The sequence below is a fragment of the Bombyx mandarina genome, chromosome 24 (assembly GCF_030267445.1).
Source record: "Bombyx mandarina strain Sakado chromosome 24, ASM3026744v2".
NCBI classification, from domain to species: domain Eukaryota; kingdom Metazoa; phylum Arthropoda; class Insecta; order Lepidoptera; family Bombycidae; genus Bombyx; species Bombyx mandarina.
Window position 1 is genome coordinate 2,162,669 of NC_143230.1, and position 18,602 is coordinate 2,181,270.

Sequence of the window (18,602 nt, forward strand, 5' to 3'; positions counted from 1 at the left end):
CAAAGCAAGAGAGCAATTCTAATTATAGAATGAACATAGCTTCCAGCATAGATAATAAATACTATTATGATAGTCGAAGCTAATGCGCGGGGAATTTAAATGATATGAAGGACCAAGATTTACAAATAAATAATTTGCGTTCAATTAAAACTGTACATATCGGGCACGTAGCGTGGGCATGCCTACAAGGTGAAGTTCGCCAGAATCCGTTGGATGCAAACAGGGCATTTGGTGGAAGTGGCGAGGCTTAGGCAGGCCTATGGTCAGCAGTGAGTTGAAAGATAGATATTGAGATATGACATCTACTATCTGACATCATTTGAATTTAGAAACTGGGTTTCAGCGAGAATTTTCCCCGTTTGAGACATCAATATAACGATAGCGGTGTTATATCTGAACGCTATAAAAATATTTTTACTTTATTTTTGCGTATTGTGTAAAAAGGAACATGCTATATAAAATAAATTAAATTCCAGTTATCCGTCTTTTATTTATTCTAAATGAAACAACTGTATTTATATATTACTAATTTTATTCTCACGATGATTAATAATGATAATGTGACCTTATCGAATAAAATAAAGTTGGTATCAGGCGTTTCAACTAAAACTATATTACAATGTTGCAAGCTACAAAAAAAAATCGATATTTTTACACTGGTACGACATTCCATAAATCATCACATTTTAGTAGGTACTTAAACCACAAAATAATTAAAAGTACATGCATATTGGTATAATCTGAATAGCATTAAATTACAAAAATAATTAATGATAATTAAAACAGGCAAAATAACTATTATAGTTTCGAGTTAAAGTAACTAGAGTTGCCATTTTTTAAATTATAAAATTCCTAAATTGTAATTCAATTTAAATACAACGTAAATTTTCATGATGCAATAGGATGGTTAAAACGACAATGTAAAGTTGCCTTTTATAAATAAATACAATAAAATGGTAACATTACATAAAGCGTTGATTTAATTAAGCAACGATCGTTTAAAAGTTCAGCAAACATAAATCTACAAACATACAGATTTTTAGAAACATTTATTTATAATGATTCCTTTATAGATTTATAAATATAAATCAATATAGTTAATTTTTTATTTATTTGTTTTAAAAATATTTATTTAAAAAATATTTCATTGTTGTATAAATACATAGATTACTACATACATCTGTATTATTATTTTGAAACACTTTTATTTTGTACCGGCAAAGGGTTTTTATTTTATCACAACTACGACTACATTTGACAAACATGTTGTCTTCGTTCATTTTTGTTCAGTCTTATTAGAAGGCACCTATGAATCCGATTATTTACTAAAATACGTGTTATATAAAAAATAGTTATACATAATGTAATGTATATAATATATATGAAAAGTCGGCGAACTTTACCGACTAGATGTTTGATCGATACAATCTTAATAAAATATTTGTACTAAATGTTTTGAATTAAACTTTGTAAGCGGTTTAAGAGTTATATGAAATTTGTATTTCGCAACGACATCTTGATTTTTTTACTATTTATTTATGTCGTATAAGAATCCAGATCTAATGCGACTTTAAGATTCACATATAAAAATATACGTTCCCACGTTATTTCTACAATATAATTGGCACGATTGTTTTGTGTGTAAATATATAAGAATACATATAAATTTATATGTGTTTTATATAAAATGTACTCATTTAAAAAAAATACTGATTCGTTTGTCTGTTTGTTTAGAAACCTATACATTTTACCCACTTACGTACTTAATGTGTACTCACGAGAATGCATTAACACATTATAATTACATTAAGACTATATTCGTTCAGGAATCAAACAAACATAAGGCGCTTTTTCTTAAACACCCACTACACAATTGGAAAATTTGTATCGATATAATACAACACCGTAGTGTTGCTACATATTCAAACACAAATGCATTAATTGACGTATTGTAAAAATTTAAGTCGTTTTCGAAATTGACAAAACTTTATTTTAATTCAATTCTATTGTTCTGTCGCTTTCAGAACGGTCCCTAAAAAAAAAAAATCGGCGACCAAAGAGTACCGAAAGGATCGTACAGCACGTTTGACAGACGTCAGATTTGACATCTGTCAATCGATGGTCGCTGTCACTCGAGGTACTCGGTGTATCCCTGGGCGCCGGTGAATAGCACATCGATCCATATCCGGGCCGCTTCCCCGGACGGAGCCATTAAGTAATAGCGTCTTTGTCGAGTTTTGACTATGAACGTCGTCTGTGGGTTCGGCGATTTCGACGTGTTGCCGTGATCTAAATACACTTCTTCTATCACCTGTATCGAAGCCATAGAGATTCTTAGTAATTAGCATTCAGAACAATGGAGCCGTGGGCGAGAATTTCTAGCGGTAGGCAGCGGCTTGGCTCTGCCCCTGGCATTGCTGAAGTCTATGGGCGACGCTAACCACTCACCATCGGGTGGACCGTATGCACGTCTGCCTACAAGGGTAATAAAAAAAGAGAAAAACACCAGGTCGAAGAACCAGTATCATGAGACCTCAACGTGTAGTTGCTTCTTGGGAGAAGCAGTCTGGTACCTGATATGACTACAACCTATACTAAAGATAGGATGGATGTTGGGTAGTAAAATACAAATACTAATCCGGGCAATGGACAAATTGTCGCATACCTAATATTGCGAGATACGTAAGAGCTTGTGGAGAGTACTTAACGGTAAGCAACAGGTTGGCTCAGCCCCTGGCATTGTTGACGACCACGGGCGACGGTAAGCCCGACGGTCCTACTACTACCACTACTAGTATTACTGCCGCCGCTATTTCTACTACTACTAATACTACTACTACTAATACTGGTGGTAGGACCTCTTGTGAGTCCGCACGGGTAGGTACCACCACACTGCCTATTTCTGCCGTGAAGCAGTCAGTAATGCGTTTCGGTTTGAAGGGTGGGGCAGCCGTTATAACTTATATCTCAAAGTGGGTGGCGCATTTACGTTGTAGATGTCTATGGGCTCCATTAACCACTTAACACCAGGTGGGCTGTGAGCTCGTCCACCTATCTAAGAAATAAATAAAAAATACTACCTATACTACTACTAATACTACCTATACTACTACTACTACTACTACTACTACTACTACCACTAACTACTACTACATTATGTGATACTGACTTGGAAATAAGCACCGCCCCTGGGTTTCTTCTCACTCTTGTCCCAGTAGTATACGAAGGTTTTCGTTTCTCTGTCGAAAACGAACCATCTGGAAGACGGAAACACATAAAAACTTAATTATCCATTACTTGAAATTATGTTAGTTTAAAATGTTTTTTGTCATTACTATTTCGATTTAAGCCACATGATCCTGACTCGTAACAACAGTCTCGTAATGAAAAAACTGATATGTAAGCTTTAGCTTTGCGAGTCCGCACGGGTAGGTACCATCGCCCTGCCTATTTCTGCCGTGAAGCAGTAATGCGTTTCGGCTTGAAGGGCAGGGCAGCCGTTGTACTGTAAAAACTGACACTTAGAACTCATGTTTCAAGGTCCTGATGTCCATGGGCTCTGGTATTTAACACCAAATACGCTACCAATGATGAGCTCGTCCACTTATCTGAGAAATAAAAATTAAAGTACCAAGAGACCATGAGATGCGATAGGAAATATTTTCAGGAAACATTTCGTTTTGGTAATACCTAAGTTTTCTATTTGCTTTGTTGGCATACCAGTACAAGACTAGACCTTTATCACTCGGCTTCAAATAGTTCAATTTCCTAGTCTTCATTTATACCGAATTCGATCAGACATCATTCGGATAGTTAACTATAACGTATACTTTCCCAAAAACAGTTTTCACTGTCATTACTAAAATCGAGGGTAGGTAGGTATTCTCCGTAGAAAGGTGACTGACCTTTTGGACCACGTGTGAAACTTGGCGCCCAGTTTATGTAAATACCCGCGGCACGAACTCGAAGTCACGCTCACGTAGGGGCAGAGTTCGACTTGGTGGCCTGGAACAACGAGAACTGATCTCTAAAACTAGAGTTATAAAGTCGATTTTGCGATATCACAATGCAGAAAATTGACCTACCGTATTGTTTTAACTATTTGACCATTTATAGGATTTCCTGAAGCAATTGAATTGCAGTTTGGTATTCCTGGTTTTAAATATGAAAACCTATTCAAACTATAATTAGCTTGACGTCCTTACGGATCCATCAGATCCAATAACTCTTGCATTAGATACTTCAACTCTAACACTAGGAGCAGGCTTAGGGATCCCGGTAACCGTACTCGTCGAACTCGGTAAAGAGTTCGACGTTCAACCTAACCCATGCATCAACCCGCTGAGTTTCTCGCCGGATCTTCTCAGCGGGTCGCGATTCCGATTCGGTAGTAGATTCATTCGCGAAGCAACTACTCTTGAGTTGTTAGGTCTTCTTCGGAGGCGTTTGGGTAGCTGTTAGCAAATCCCACCCCTCCTGGCTGAGCCTTACTCGCCCACCTGTCCTGGTGAAACTGAAAAGGCTTCCAGGCCACGAGCCATACTTCAATCATAAAAAAATGGCTTAAAAAGACATCTTTGATGGTATTATTGGATGCCTCAAAGCGATGCAGTGGCAGGATACGGGAGGGATGTAATACCACGTCAGCCTATCAGCCACCGATCAGCGGCGAGCGAGCCTCTAATTCAAGATCGCAACACCAAGTTGACGCCTACAAACCATGCCCGAAGTTATGATGGTGTAACTCAATAGGTCTGTTCTCATGTCGCAATTTTTTTTCTGCCTATTCTACTAACTTCGATGGGTTATTCTGGATTCACCGAACTAGTAGGTGGGCTCACGGGGCTCAAACCTAACGTTGTTGCGAACCCTAGAAAGAGCCGTGCTCAGTGGGTACGTGAAACGCGACCCACTGAGAAGATCCGGCGAGAAACTCAGTGGGCTGTGTCTGTGGTCTATGGTCTGCGATTCACTCGTCGAGCCCTTCGTCGCCAGCGACGGGTTCGACGAGAACGATGACCGGGTATCTACAATCACGCAGCTGACGCCCGCCCAACGCGCGTTCCAACGAATTTCTGAGAGCGCGCGCTTGTACACGTCAGTAACAACTTTTGTATCTCCAAACGCGCGTTAGCAAATCGCGCGTTTCAAAGCGCCCAATGTGTACCCACCCGCTGTTATCCTGTTTACTAGTGATAATACGTTACCAGCAGATTCGACGTGTCTCCGCAGATCGAAGTCTTCCCTGTCGACGGGCAGGTACCGCGTGAGGGGCCTCTGCGACTCGCTGTAGGGTGCGATGCCGCGTCGGCTGCGGCGTGGCGCGTTGCTAAGCGACACTAGAAACAGAACGTTCCAGGTTTTTTTTATTGCTTAGATGGGTGGACGAGCTCACAGCCCACCTGGTGTTAAGTGGTTACCGGAACCCATAGACATCTACAACGTAAATGCGCCACCCACCTTGAGATATAAGTTCCAAGGTCTCAAGTATAGTTACAACGGCTGCTCCATCCTTCAAACCGAAACGCATTACTGCTTTACGGCAGAAATAGGCATAGCGGCGGAACCTACCCGTGCGGACTCACAAGAGGTCCTACCACCAGTAATTACGCAAATTATAATTTTGCGGGTTTGATTTTTATTACACGATGTTATTCCTTCACCGTGGAAGTCAATCGTGAACATGCGTTGAGTATGTATTTCATTAGAAAAATTGGTACCCGCCTGAGATTCGAACACCGGTGCATCGCTCAACACGAATGCACCGGACGTCTTATCCTTTAGGCCACGACGACGATTTTAAAATATAATAGTGATAGTCAAATGACACCTGTGACAGCGAAGTTGAGAAGCGCGGGTTTGGAATGACATGACAATGAGATTGTTAAGAGAGTTTTAACTATGATTGTGGAAGGATATAGAGGAAGAGGTAGACATAAGAAGAAATGAATGGATTGCGTGAAAGACGTTATGTGTAAGAGGGGAGTAAGCGAAGAAATGGTATATGATAGAGGAGTATGGAAGGAGAAAACATGTTGCGCCGACCCTAGGTGATTGGGAGATGAGCAGGAGAATGATGAATGTTGATGAGTCATAGTAATAACAATCCACCCTTTTAACACGGTATGTTGGTTCCGCGTTATAGGAAACGCGTTGTAGGAGTTTTGTTGTATAATTCTCGCAAATTTTACAATTCAAAAACTAGAAATACAAATTTAATAAATCAATTTACCGCGTTATATGGGGGAATACCAGTGTTGTACGCGGGACTTAAATCGCGTAATATGAAAATGCGTTATAATACTATCTTGTTATAAGGGGGATTACTGTAACAGTAATGATAATGGTAATGATGAATCCCACTATCTTTATAATCCCATTATCCGCTACCAATTCTAAAAAAACTGGCACATAGCACAATTATAATTATGATATATACCCACTGAAATAAATTGACGCATCGTTTTCGTGTTTTTTTTTTTTTTGGCAATTTATCATTTCGAAATTTGGCAGTTGGCAACACCACAATAAAACGAATGACGTAATTAAACGTCAAGTGGATCTATCGAGCTCAACTTCTATTTACAATCTGCTGGAATTTTTAAACGAAACCCAGAGGTGATTTACCTTTTTATGTTCATTTTATTACTCGTGTTTTGAGAGGAAATGGGAGTTTGTGTTCTTTTTTTTTTTACGGAAATATTTACTATTTATATGTTTAATTTTTTGATTTTTAACATGTCGCCTTAATCGAAATAAAAAATACACATTCATCACACAATAATCTTTTGTAGTTAAGCATCGGGTCACAGAGAACTCAAGCGAAAACTGGAAAGTCTTTGGGGAAATTATTTCTAAAAGTGGCAATAAGGTGCGAAATTTTTGTGTGTCAACTTTAAATTTAGGAGAAGGTGTTGGGAATATTTTCAGGATTTTCAGTACTAAATCATGATTCCTCATTTAATATACGTAACTGCACAAATAGCCGGTAATGTAAAATTTAACAAGAAAATTTAAGAGTATTAATTAGCCTGCCCAATGCCAATCTCCCAGAAGATACAAAAAGTTGATGAGAAATACAGGAGTGGACACGATAATATGTTTCTAACAGATTGGTCTTTTAATTTGGGATGAGACGGTTCATGTTGTTTAAAAAAATACATGCAATCCACAATACACATCAAATGTGGAAGCAATATGTGGCGAATGTCCATTTATTGAAACAACATTTTCAAGTATAATACAGTCGCCTAACTTTTCAATTTCTTGGTCACAAGACGAGCAACCCTTTTTATTGATACACACTCACGAAATAATAGATCTACCAATAGATATAAATTTCAATTGAATTTATTAGATTCATATGTTATCGAAATGACTTATACGAAAACGTCATCAGAATATCACACAGTGGCGGGACCAAAAGTCTTTTAGGGTCTGATGTATGTTTGAGCAAGTGAGGGTACTTACAAATATTGTCCCTGCTGAAGTCAGACGCGTGGCTGAGCGGACGACTGTCATCGCTGCGTTTGTCTTCCTCAGTTGATTCGGTGCGAGAATTTCTGACTTGCAACTGCGAACAAATAATTTGGTATACTCGTTAGCTAATAGTGGATAGCCAATTAACAAACAAACAAATATGTGGAGAATTTTGTGGTTTGTCGTTACGATTTAGGGTTGTATCATTAGGCTCTGGTAACTTATAAAACCATATACTAAACCGTTAATTCTTTGATAACTAATAGTGGATAGCCAATTAACAAACAAACAAATATGTGGAGAATTTTGTGGTTTTTCGTTACGATTTAGGATTGTATCATTAGGCTCTGGTAACTTATAAAACCATATACTAAACTGTTAATTCTTTGATAACTAATAGTGGATAGCCAATTGTCAAACAAACAAATATGTGGAGAAATTGGTGATTTGTTGTCACGATTTAGGGTTGTATCATTAGAATCTGGTAACTTATGAAACCATATACTAAACCGTTGATTCTTTGATAACTAATAGTGGATAGCCAATTATCAAACAAACAAATATGTGGAGAAATTGGTGATTTGTCGTCACGATTTAGGGCCGTATCATTAGGCTCTAGTAACTTATAAAACCATATATTAAACATATAAGGTCGAATCGCTTATCTCTCATTAAAATACAGGGCGAAGATGATGGTGTCACCTTAAATCAACAAAGTGTAATTATTTCTACCTATTCGTTGGCAGCCTAGGGGGCTTTTGCAGCTACGCAAAGACGGATAGGTGAGCTCAGGGGTTTAACATGAGAGAGTTTGCTAACATTAGCCTGAATAAGGGCAATGCTTCGCAGAATCTACCATCGGATCGGAGTTGCGACCCACTGAGAAAATCCGATGAGAGCCAAGTATAATGTGTTAGAGACCGCATATAGAGATGGGTTCATATTTATGATAGGTATAATCATTTCATGCAGTTTAAATAATTGTAAGTAATTATATCAGGGTACTTCATGCGAGTTTTTTAACGTTCTCGATAGCGTAAAAGTTAGCTCATCTTTGTATGGAACGGGATCGTTTGCGTACGTTTGCCGCTAGGGGCGCTGTTCCAACTGCATACAAAATTGGGTTAACTTTTACTCTATCGAGATCGTTAAGAAATTCGCACTAAGCACACAGAACGCTGCTATTACGTCAAAACTACACCAAAATATAAGTAAGTATTTTCAAATATATTTTGACAGATCTCTCTAAATTATAATTAGTCATAGTTCAACGCAATATTAATACTTTTTAGACCCTTTGCAGGGAGACGAGCGCACGGTCCAACCGATGGTGTGCGTGGTTACCATCGCTCAGAATTCATCCTGTTAAAAAACGATTGGCTGGTAGATATCGTTTTTGGCGACCGGCTGTTTTGCAAATCATCTTGCTTGTTGACTGATTTTAAATGTTTATGTGTGTAATAAAGTTTAGTCTATGTCTCTGTCTCTCGCTCTTTCTCTCTCTCGTTAGACTAACAAAAGTCAAATATTTGCAAAATGAAGGTGATCGTTCCATTTTTCCCAACCTGTACTCAGACTTTTTTGGCGGGAACGCGAGGAGTGAAGTTGTGTGATTTATTTTATTTTGTCTATTTAGTGTTTTTTGGGGTTTAAATATGTAATAATGGTGGTGTACTAACTGTTTAATATCTGTGAAAGTGCACAAATGTGGGAAAATGAAACAAAGCCGCTGGACGTAACTTCTCGGGATCCTCCAAAAAGTCCACTGAAAAAATCTTAGTAAATGACCACCATTTTACTGAGATTATATTTCATGTTATTTCATAACATTTAATTTCATCCCAGTTGATTAATGTCTCAAATTAATCATCTTCATTTCATTTCACTTCATAATATCATTTTTCATAAAAATATGAATATAAATTAAAATAAGACATGACTTAAAAGTCTCAGTTACCAGGTCATAAAATCCCTTAAAAAAAAACCTGTACCCAAATTTCTTGTAAATTACAAACGATACATAATACTTACAAGTACCGGTTTAGGAGTGCAGCTGATGCCCCAATGCGAACTCTTTATCAGAGTCAACCAGACAGACATAGTGTTACTACATTTATCAGTTTAAAGTATTTAGTTCACTATAAATTTTAATTCATTACTTATGATCATTATTTGGGTTGGTTTATATAGAAAAGCATATTATTTGTAAATGTTGAGGAATACTTAACGATGTGGGAGTGAAATGTTTTTATGTAATTCTATTCTATGTAAATGTCTCTAACTCGAATATGATTGCAATTGATTTCAATATTATGTACCACATTACATGTGTCGCACATTAAAGTCGTAGTCTTGTAGTCGTCGTGGCCTAAAGGATAAGACGTCCGGTGCATTCGTGTTGAAGCGATGCACCGGTGTTCGAATCCCGCAGGCGGGTACCAATTTTTCTAACGAAATACGTACTGAACAAATGTTCACGATTGACTTCCACGGTGAAGGAACAACATCGTGTAATAAAAATCAAACCCGCAAAATTATAATTTGCGTAATTACTGGTGGTAGGACCACTTGTGAGTCCGCACGGGTAGGTTCCGCCGCTCTGCCTATTTCTGCCGTGAAGCAGTAATGCGTTTCGGTTTGAAGGATGGAGCAGCCGTTGTAACTTTACTGAGACCTTACAACTTGCATCTCAAGGTGGGTGGCACGTTTGCATTGTAGATGTTTCTGGGCTCCAGTAACCACTTAACACCAGGTGGGCTGTGAGATCGTCCACCCGCCTAAGAAAGAAAAAAAAATCTTAAGACTAATTAGAATTGTTTTCCTGTAATAACAAACTAAGATCATCACTATTGGCGAATTTTTACATAACACTAATGCATTACGTATCCAAGTCGGTAACGTTCGTAGACGTTGTGTTAAAATTAGAAACGTTTAAAACGATATGAACTACGCAAATTCTTTGGATATTTCTTCTTTGAATTTGAAAGAACATCAACGTTTTTATAGATCACAATTTAAAGCTATTAAGACAGTCAGGTACTACGCCAAGCTTGTCGTTAGGGTCACCTGAGTACAAAGCACCGTCCAGTCTATTTCTGCCGCTATGCAGCTATGCTTCGAGTTTGAAGAGTGTGTAATATACATATCGACCTCATTACTCAAGATTTGGGTGTTAGGTTACGTTTCCAGCAGAGATGCGTGAGGAATTAGACTGGTACATGGAGAAAAAGCTACCAAAAGTACTTCTTTCTATACTCACACTGCGGTAACGGGAGGGGGAGAGCAGAAAGTATTTGGAAGGCCAAAGTAATCAAAAAAGGAATAGCTATATTACCGACTAGCTCTACTCGCCCGCCTCGCTACGCATTTAAAATTAACATTATTATTTATTATCATTATTATTAGGGAGTCCAAAACTCATATAAATATTAGCCTATCCATTAAGTACATGTATTTTCTACACGGATACCAAGTTTCAAGTCAATCGGATGCACGGTTCAGTAGTTATAACGGAACATCCGTAAAAACCACTGTAGATTTATTTATTAGTATAGATTCATAATTTTGGCACGCCAGTAATATAATGTAATCGTTTCGTTTTGATTGAAATAAATGATCTAATAATTGAATATCATTTATTACTGAGCTGTAGAAAAATATTATTTCCGCTAATACTAATGAATGTTGGCGCGAGCATAAATAAATAATTTAAATCTTAGACTATTAGAGTAGCTGGGAGGGGATTTGTTCAAAATAACTTACTTACTGGTGGTAGGACCTCTTGTGAGTCCGCACGGGTAGGTACTACCACTCTGCCTATTTCTCCCGTGAAGCAGTAATGCGTTTCGGTTTGAAGGGTGGGGCAGCCGTTGTAAATATACTGGGACCTTAGAACTCATATCTCGAGGTGGGTGGCGGCGTTTACGTTGTAGATGTCTATGGGCTCCAGTGACCACTTAACACCAGGTGGGCCGTGAGCTCGTCCACCCATCTAAGCAATAAAAAAAAGAATAAATTGCTATGCCACTCTTCTTCAGGTCAGGTTTGAGTCCCAGCGGTTGACATCTACAACGTAAATGCGCCACCCACCTTGACACATAAGTTCTAAGGTCTCAAGTATAGTTACATCCATACCTGCATAATCGTAAATTTCGATTCTATGAACATTTTTACGAGTGTATTTTAATAGTGTTCTGAAATTTTCAATACGGATACGTGCAATTATCTCAAAATAGTCGGTAATCTATACTAATCTATACTAATATTATAAAGAGGAAAGATTTGTTTGTTTGTTTGTTTCGAATAGGCTCCGAAACTACTGGACCGATTTGAAAAATTCTTTTTCCATTAGAAGCCGACATTGTCCCTGATGAATACAGGCTACTTTTTTATTTATTTTTTTTATTTTTTTATTTTTTTCATGTGTGTTTTAATGTTTCCGAAGCGAAGCGAGGGCGGGTCGCTAGTTATAAATATTCTCGTAATCGTTCATAATTAATTGAGTGTACTACTCACTTATAAATGACTTCGTTGACACACAGTCTGTTGTGTTTGCCAAGTCTATTTTGTAGAAGATAGATAAAAAAAGAGTAATTTGAGAAACGGATGTGTTTAAAAGAAAATATTCTGTTGGTTGTTTAGGATTTTTGATAAAAAAAATTATTCGCGGGTAGATTATGATTTGCAAGTCCATTTTATTTTACTATTTGATTTGTTCTTTGAATTTAACTTTAGTTTAAAAATCTTACTTGGAATACAGGATATGAGTGTAAATAAATTTTGTTTTTAAAAGTTGTTCATTTAAGATACCGTTTGGGAGATGATTTTTAATATTCTAAGTACCAATATTTCGCGTCTGATCTTACGATACTTACAAACTTAGTACTTATGATTCGGATTCGAGATTATCTGACCGTATAGTTTATATTATCCTACACTGACGATGGGACCCCCGGTATTTAACTATATTACCATGCAATACACTTTTGTTGTGATAGGTACACCAATATAATAACGCTGGCATAGCCTTTCAAGGCTATCAGCATAGTTAGGGATAAAAATGTATATCGAAAAAGCGAATTAGAAACTTTTAAATTTTAACTAAAATACAATAGACGGATTTATCGCGGAAAGCGGTCTTTTGCGGTCAACCTTTCCTTTGAATGGAGATTATTTTAGAAATTGGAGAGCTTGGAGTAATTCGAGGACACCATAAAATTCCTTATCACTTCGGGCACATCTAAGCAGCTTCCTGGCTGAGCCTTTGCTTTCCCACCTGTCCTAGTGAAACTGGAAAGGCCTTCGAGCCACCAGTAATCCACATACAAACAGGATGGTGTTGGCTACCCGTGTGGGATCACCTTACGTCCTACGGCCAGTAAAAGTAAACTATGGGTATACAACCGATACCGTCGAAGTAACGTATGTATATATGACCGTGAGATTTTCCCGTGTCTTATACAGTTATCCCATTTTTACCATTTTTATTACCCAATTTACAGTTATCGTAAAAGAGCAATATTGCGTATATCAGTCGCCCGCGACCGCGAAAACTTTGGAGTATTCGAAACGTCACAAATTGAAGTCGTTTTGAAGTCGTCGTGGCCTAAAGGATAAGACGTCCGGTGTATTCGTGTTGAAGCGATGCACCGGTGTTCGAATCCCGCAGGCGGGTACCAATTTTTCTAATGAAATACGTACTCGTCAAATGTTCACGATTGACTTCCACGGTGAAGGAATAACATCGTGTAATAAAAATCAAACCCGCAAAATTATAATTTGCGTAATTACTGGTGGTAGGACCTCTTGTAAGTCCGCGCGGGTGGGTACCACCGCCCTGCCTATTTCTGCCGTGAAGCAGTAATGCGTTTCGGTTTGATGGGTGGGGCAGTCCTTGTAACTATACTGAGACCTTAGAACTTGTATCTCAAGGTGGGTGGCGCGTCTACGTTGTAGATGTCTATGGGCTCCAGTAACCACTTAACACCAGGTGGGCTGTGAGCTCGACCACCCGTCTAAGCAATAAAAAAAAACAAAAAAAAAATAGTACAATGAAAATAGAAACAAATTAACGCGCACTTTTAATTCAATGCGGAGTCCTTTTGAAAAATTCACATTAATGATAAGGGCTATATATGAACCCTGCAAACACGACGATGAGCATATAAAATAATGAATAAGAAATCTTGTGAGATTGTGAGAGAAGAAATTGTGTTTTTTTTTTACAAACATTTGTTCCGTTTGGCGCGTAGGATAGGGATGCGATTGCGATGGATTTACTTTATAATAATCGTTATTTAACGCGAACATTTAAGACTGAAGTTAGTTATTTAACAAAGCCTAACGAAATTCCCAGCTTATGAGAGAGACTACAGATAATTTACCAAAAGTAAGTGAAAGTACTAAGGATTTTCCATTTTTTTTCTTTTGTCGCTGAATAATTGTAGCAAAGGAATCATCCTTCTACATTAAAATTCTCTGATTGTTTAATTGGGATACAAATAGATTTTGTTTTGCTTACAATAATTTTGTTTTATTTGATTTTAAACATTCAACAAATTGTCGATCACTGTTATTTAATTTTGTTGATTTCAAATGTAATATTTTAACGTCCACAAACAATTTTTTTTATTGAACTTAAAAACAAAGGAATTTATTCCCTACAGCCTTTGCACATATCGCGTTATTTTCCCGCCGAAATCTCGGGGAAACGAAGCGATCACCCGAACGGACGCGTTCAAACTGACAATACTAGACAAAAATACATAATTTTAAGCATTCTATTTTCATTTTGAGAGATGTCGTGGGCGTCTCTACCCTGTGTTATAGTCATTACTTATTCTTTATTTACAATTGATATGCGGTGTGGTTTTATCAGCGCCATCTTGTTTGTCTTTTGTTCGTCTGCGTTTTCAGTTAGTTTAATTCGTGGTCACATTGTTTTGATAGTATCATCAGCAGTCTCAGATTTAGGAATAAGGCGGATTGGTCTTAATTTTTTTTTTTAATTATTGATGTTTTTATTTCTCATTTCTCTACGTTATGTATATTACAACGAAGTCGCAATTGGTATTTGGCCATTTATTGCTTTGTAACTTAGTGAATAATGTTGAGGCGTTACTCACCAATAAACAACTTTTTTTTTCCTACATATGCTGATAGCCTTGGGAGGCTATTTCAGCTTCACCCTAACGTGTATTGATGAGCTCACGGGGCTCAAACCAGAGTGTTGCTAACACTGACCCTACCAAGAGCCGTGCTTCGCAGAATCTACCACCGGATCGAAAACGCCACCCACTGAGAGATCCGGCGAGAAACGCAGTGGGCGGTGTCTATGGGCTAATTCGCTCGTCGAGCCCTTCGTCGCAATAGAGGACAGTGCGATAATGTGAATCATTAATTTTATTGTTGTAGGTCGGGTATCTGAGAGTTTAATTCACTAACCTTTCGCAACATTGTGAGAAATGAGGAAAGAGCGGTTCAATCTTAATCTTCAGAGACTGGGAAAACAATCGCTCGACATTTCAATCATAGGATCTCTTTTTTTTTTGCTTAGATGGAGCTCATAGTCATCAACGACGTAAAAACCGTCACCCACCTTGAGCTATGAGTTCTAAGGCCTCAGTATAGTTACAACGGCTGCCCCGCCCTTCAAACTGAAACGCGTTACTGGTTTGCGGCAGAAATAAGCGGGGTGGTGGTACCTACCCGTGCGGGCTCACAACACGCCCTAGCAATTACGCAAATTATATTTTTTACGAGTTTGATTGATATAACATTACATTTATATTACATGATGTTATTCCTTTACCACGGAAATCGATCGTAAGCATTTGATAAGTACGTAATCCATTAGTAAAAATTGGTACCGGCCTGTGGGATTCGAACACCGGTTTAATCGCATCGCTCGATACGAATGCACCGGGCGTCTTATCCTTTAGGCCACGACTTCAAAACTTGCGCCTAGTCAGATTATCAGCCGTGATAGCTAGCTGATTAAACTTGACCCGAAATAGCACGCCATTCAAAACCAGACCGGACGGGGCGAGAACATTTAAAACAGCATATCGGCGAAAACAAACATCAGAATATATTTTCACAACAGAGCTAAATCCAAACAGACAGAAGACGCTCGAGAATTCGTACGATAAAAAAAAAAACATGATCATTACAGGAGAGCGCGTAAATTATCAACGTAAATAAACGATAGGGATGTGCCTTTTCTAGAAAAAAAAAACGATATTACTAAAAAATCTTTAATGGAAACATTTAAGTTAGAAACCTTTGAAATCGGGTCAGGATGTTTAGATATCTTGTCCTCATAGAGAGAGACAAGCTTTTCGTCATCTTGTGTTCATGTTCTTGGGGTCGCGGAACAAAATGTTCGAAACGTCTTCGTTTGGTGTGACCGACTCTTGATGGTGTTCTATTCTGATGTTAAGTTTAAACTAACTTCAATATAGGAAACGTTGAGGTCGGTGAACTAAGCGATCGAATTGGCGACTGACTTAAGAAAATTGTATTCATGCAGCTTTCGTAATTACTGTGCTATTGGCAAATGATTGTACCTTTTGGGGCAGCCAGATTAGGTACGGTATTGGGTGCCTTTGTCTGGGGCTGGGCCGAGACCCTTTCCGGTTCCTGCGTCTACAGAAACACGGGGTTCTCGTCTGGGGGGTTTCTCAGGACATGTTAAAGGCCCACCCTCTAAATGACTCCCCTGCACTCACGCCCGACGTCGGATATTCATCCAAGACAAAACCCGTCAAAGCAGGGGGGTTTTGTTTCAACAGTATAACGAGACTGGCAGTTCAAGCCAAAGACGCTCGGCTGGCGAAGACGCGAGACCAAGGGCATTATGAATCTACAGTATTTTAATTTTTTCACCGCTTTTTAACCGCAGCTTCCAAAAACCCGATTAACTAGTAATGCAACCCCATATGGTCAACCTCCAATCAACTCTGTGGAGAGTTCTCTCAGAACCGAATGGGACGCGGCAATAATGATCTCTGGTAACACATACGCTTTTATTTAGTAAAACTATGTTGGCGGCGAAAAAGAAGATGTCGGGATTTAAAATATTCAGGCCACTTGTACCAAGTACCACAATCCTGCCTAATGATCTCTAGAAGACGTCTTATGGACGATACAATTAAGCCCTAGTCCGCAAGCCATAGAAATAAAATAAATTAAAAGAAGAAAACACCGCTCTATTTGTGTCTAGAATTAACAACAAAACAACAAACAACATTGGATGAACGCTTCGTATATATTAAGCGTGTTCCTGGTTAATTCACCATTAATTCTGAAATCTTATAAACACGTAAATAATAGTGGTGGATGCAAGTACGCTAGTGTTACGTGTCCGAATTAACATATTACGGAATTATTTAGAAACATATGTATGTACTTTGTTCTCGCACAGGTTTCTTGCCAAACTAAATAAATAATTCGTCATTTTGTTGTTTGAACTGTTACACACGTAGTCTGCCTTCCTACTTGGGTGTAAGGTCTTTTTGTTATCCCTCTTCTACCATAATCTGAGAGGATATTAATGGTTCGTACGATTGACAGGAGCTAAGCTTAGCTAAGAGCTTCCCATACGCTTCAGAAGGAGACCTAACAACTCAAGAGCAGCTGCTTCGCAAATGACCTGCAAGGTTGGAATAGGGTTGATTGCGGAATAGACAGAATTTTGGTCTCCATCTGATTTTTGTATTATTTTCCAGTAGTAAAACCAGGAGTGAGCTACATGTTGCAGAGGACTCTTTTTAAGACTCTCTAAATCTCTCTCTAAGAGAAAAATTTCGTAGCACACGGGAAAAACTCAGAGAAACGTTCATTCCAGAGCTGAATGGTAGGTGGCAAAAATGTTATCTAGACAGCATTGCGGATCAGTGCAGAACCCATCAGAGATGAGCTTTGCCCCGGCAGGGAAAGTAGACAGTCACCTTTAAAAAAAATATTTTTTTATTGCCACTGTAGGCAGACGAGCACGCGGCCCACCTAATGGTGAGTAGTTACCGTCGCCCATAGACGTCAACAATGCCAGGGACCGAGTCAAGCCGCTGCCTAAAACTGCCCATTTAGTTTTACTTGTGTCATCCGATTCTGTTTAGAACATACAAACAATAAAACGACTTAATAAATACTTAATCACTTACATTTTTTATCAATACTCTCTTCCTCATAATCTCAGTTGGCTTCACGATTAAAATCTTATTGAAAGAGGTTAATTTTGGAGCGAGCTATATAAGCTCAGCTTACACGGTGTCTCGTCTCGTTAGTTCGTGTTTAAATTTGACTGTATTTCCTGTATTACACTACATAAGACCGTAAAAGTGAGCGACAGATAAAAAAGCCATAAAAAATCACTAAAATTTTTATTAACAGAAATATTCACAGAACTTCTATAGACACTTGTTGATTATTAGAAAATTCACGACAAATAAATAAAATAATATTTTAATAATGTACAACAACGTTCTAGTTCTAATGAAACTCAAACAATTACGAGTAACAACTAAATTCCTGTCCGAAATTTAGATATGAAATCGATTAGATAAGGATACGTTTTATCTATGGTGATTTGGAAAACGGAAGATTACGTTTTTTCGGTGCGATGAAATTTTGTGATTTAGAACGATAAGCGATCTTGTATTTTGTTTAAATGATGGATTTGCAGATGCTTGGTGTTAGTAGGTACCTACTCATAAACAATCTCGAGAGGCTCATCGTGACTGGTTAGGTAGATGAGAAAAGACCTCGGGGGCGCAGCTCCGTACCGCTCTTGATTCCACGTTTCACAACGCCCTCCACACCGCCAGAGACAAGAATGGATGGAGAAAGATCGTGCGTGCGAAGGTGATACAAAAGTGTGGTCACGACCCTCAGCAATGAGGAATATGACGCAAGGAGGAGGACTCATAAACATCAGAACAAATTCTGTTAGCCGTCTGAGCTGTACTAAAATTGATTTCCCTTTTACCCCCGTTTATTTGGTTGGTGATACCTCTTCAGCTTACGACAATATTTTAGATGGTTTTAATCAAACATCTAATTTATTTTTATTGCTTAGATGGATGAACCAGCTCACAGCCCATCTGGTGTTAAGTGACTACTGG

The 18,602-nt window shown here is 38.3% G+C and overlaps 1 protein-coding gene across 3 annotated transcripts in view; it reads right to left on the reverse strand.

Moving 5' to 3' along the window:
- Window positions 1–514: 514 nt before the first annotated feature.
- LOC114248804 (uncharacterized) overlaps window positions 515–18,602 on the reverse strand; it is a 110,134-nt gene continuing 92,046 nt past the window's right edge. For all 3 annotated transcript variants that reach the window (XM_089738017.1, XM_089738018.1, XM_028182219.2), the window contains 5 exons: window positions 7,471–7,573; window positions 5,208–5,339; window positions 3,906–4,005; window positions 3,170–3,257; window positions 515–2,311 (listed from right to left, as the gene is read on the reverse strand). In XM_089738017.1, coding sequence (XP_089594143.1) covers window positions 2,129–2,311; window positions 3,170–3,257; window positions 3,906–4,005; window positions 5,208–5,339; window positions 7,471–7,573 — 606 coding nt within the window. In that variant the 3' untranslated portion in view covers window positions 515–2,128. The remainder of the gene's footprint in view (window positions 2,312–3,169; window positions 3,258–3,905; window positions 4,006–5,207; window positions 5,340–7,470; window positions 7,574–18,602) is intronic.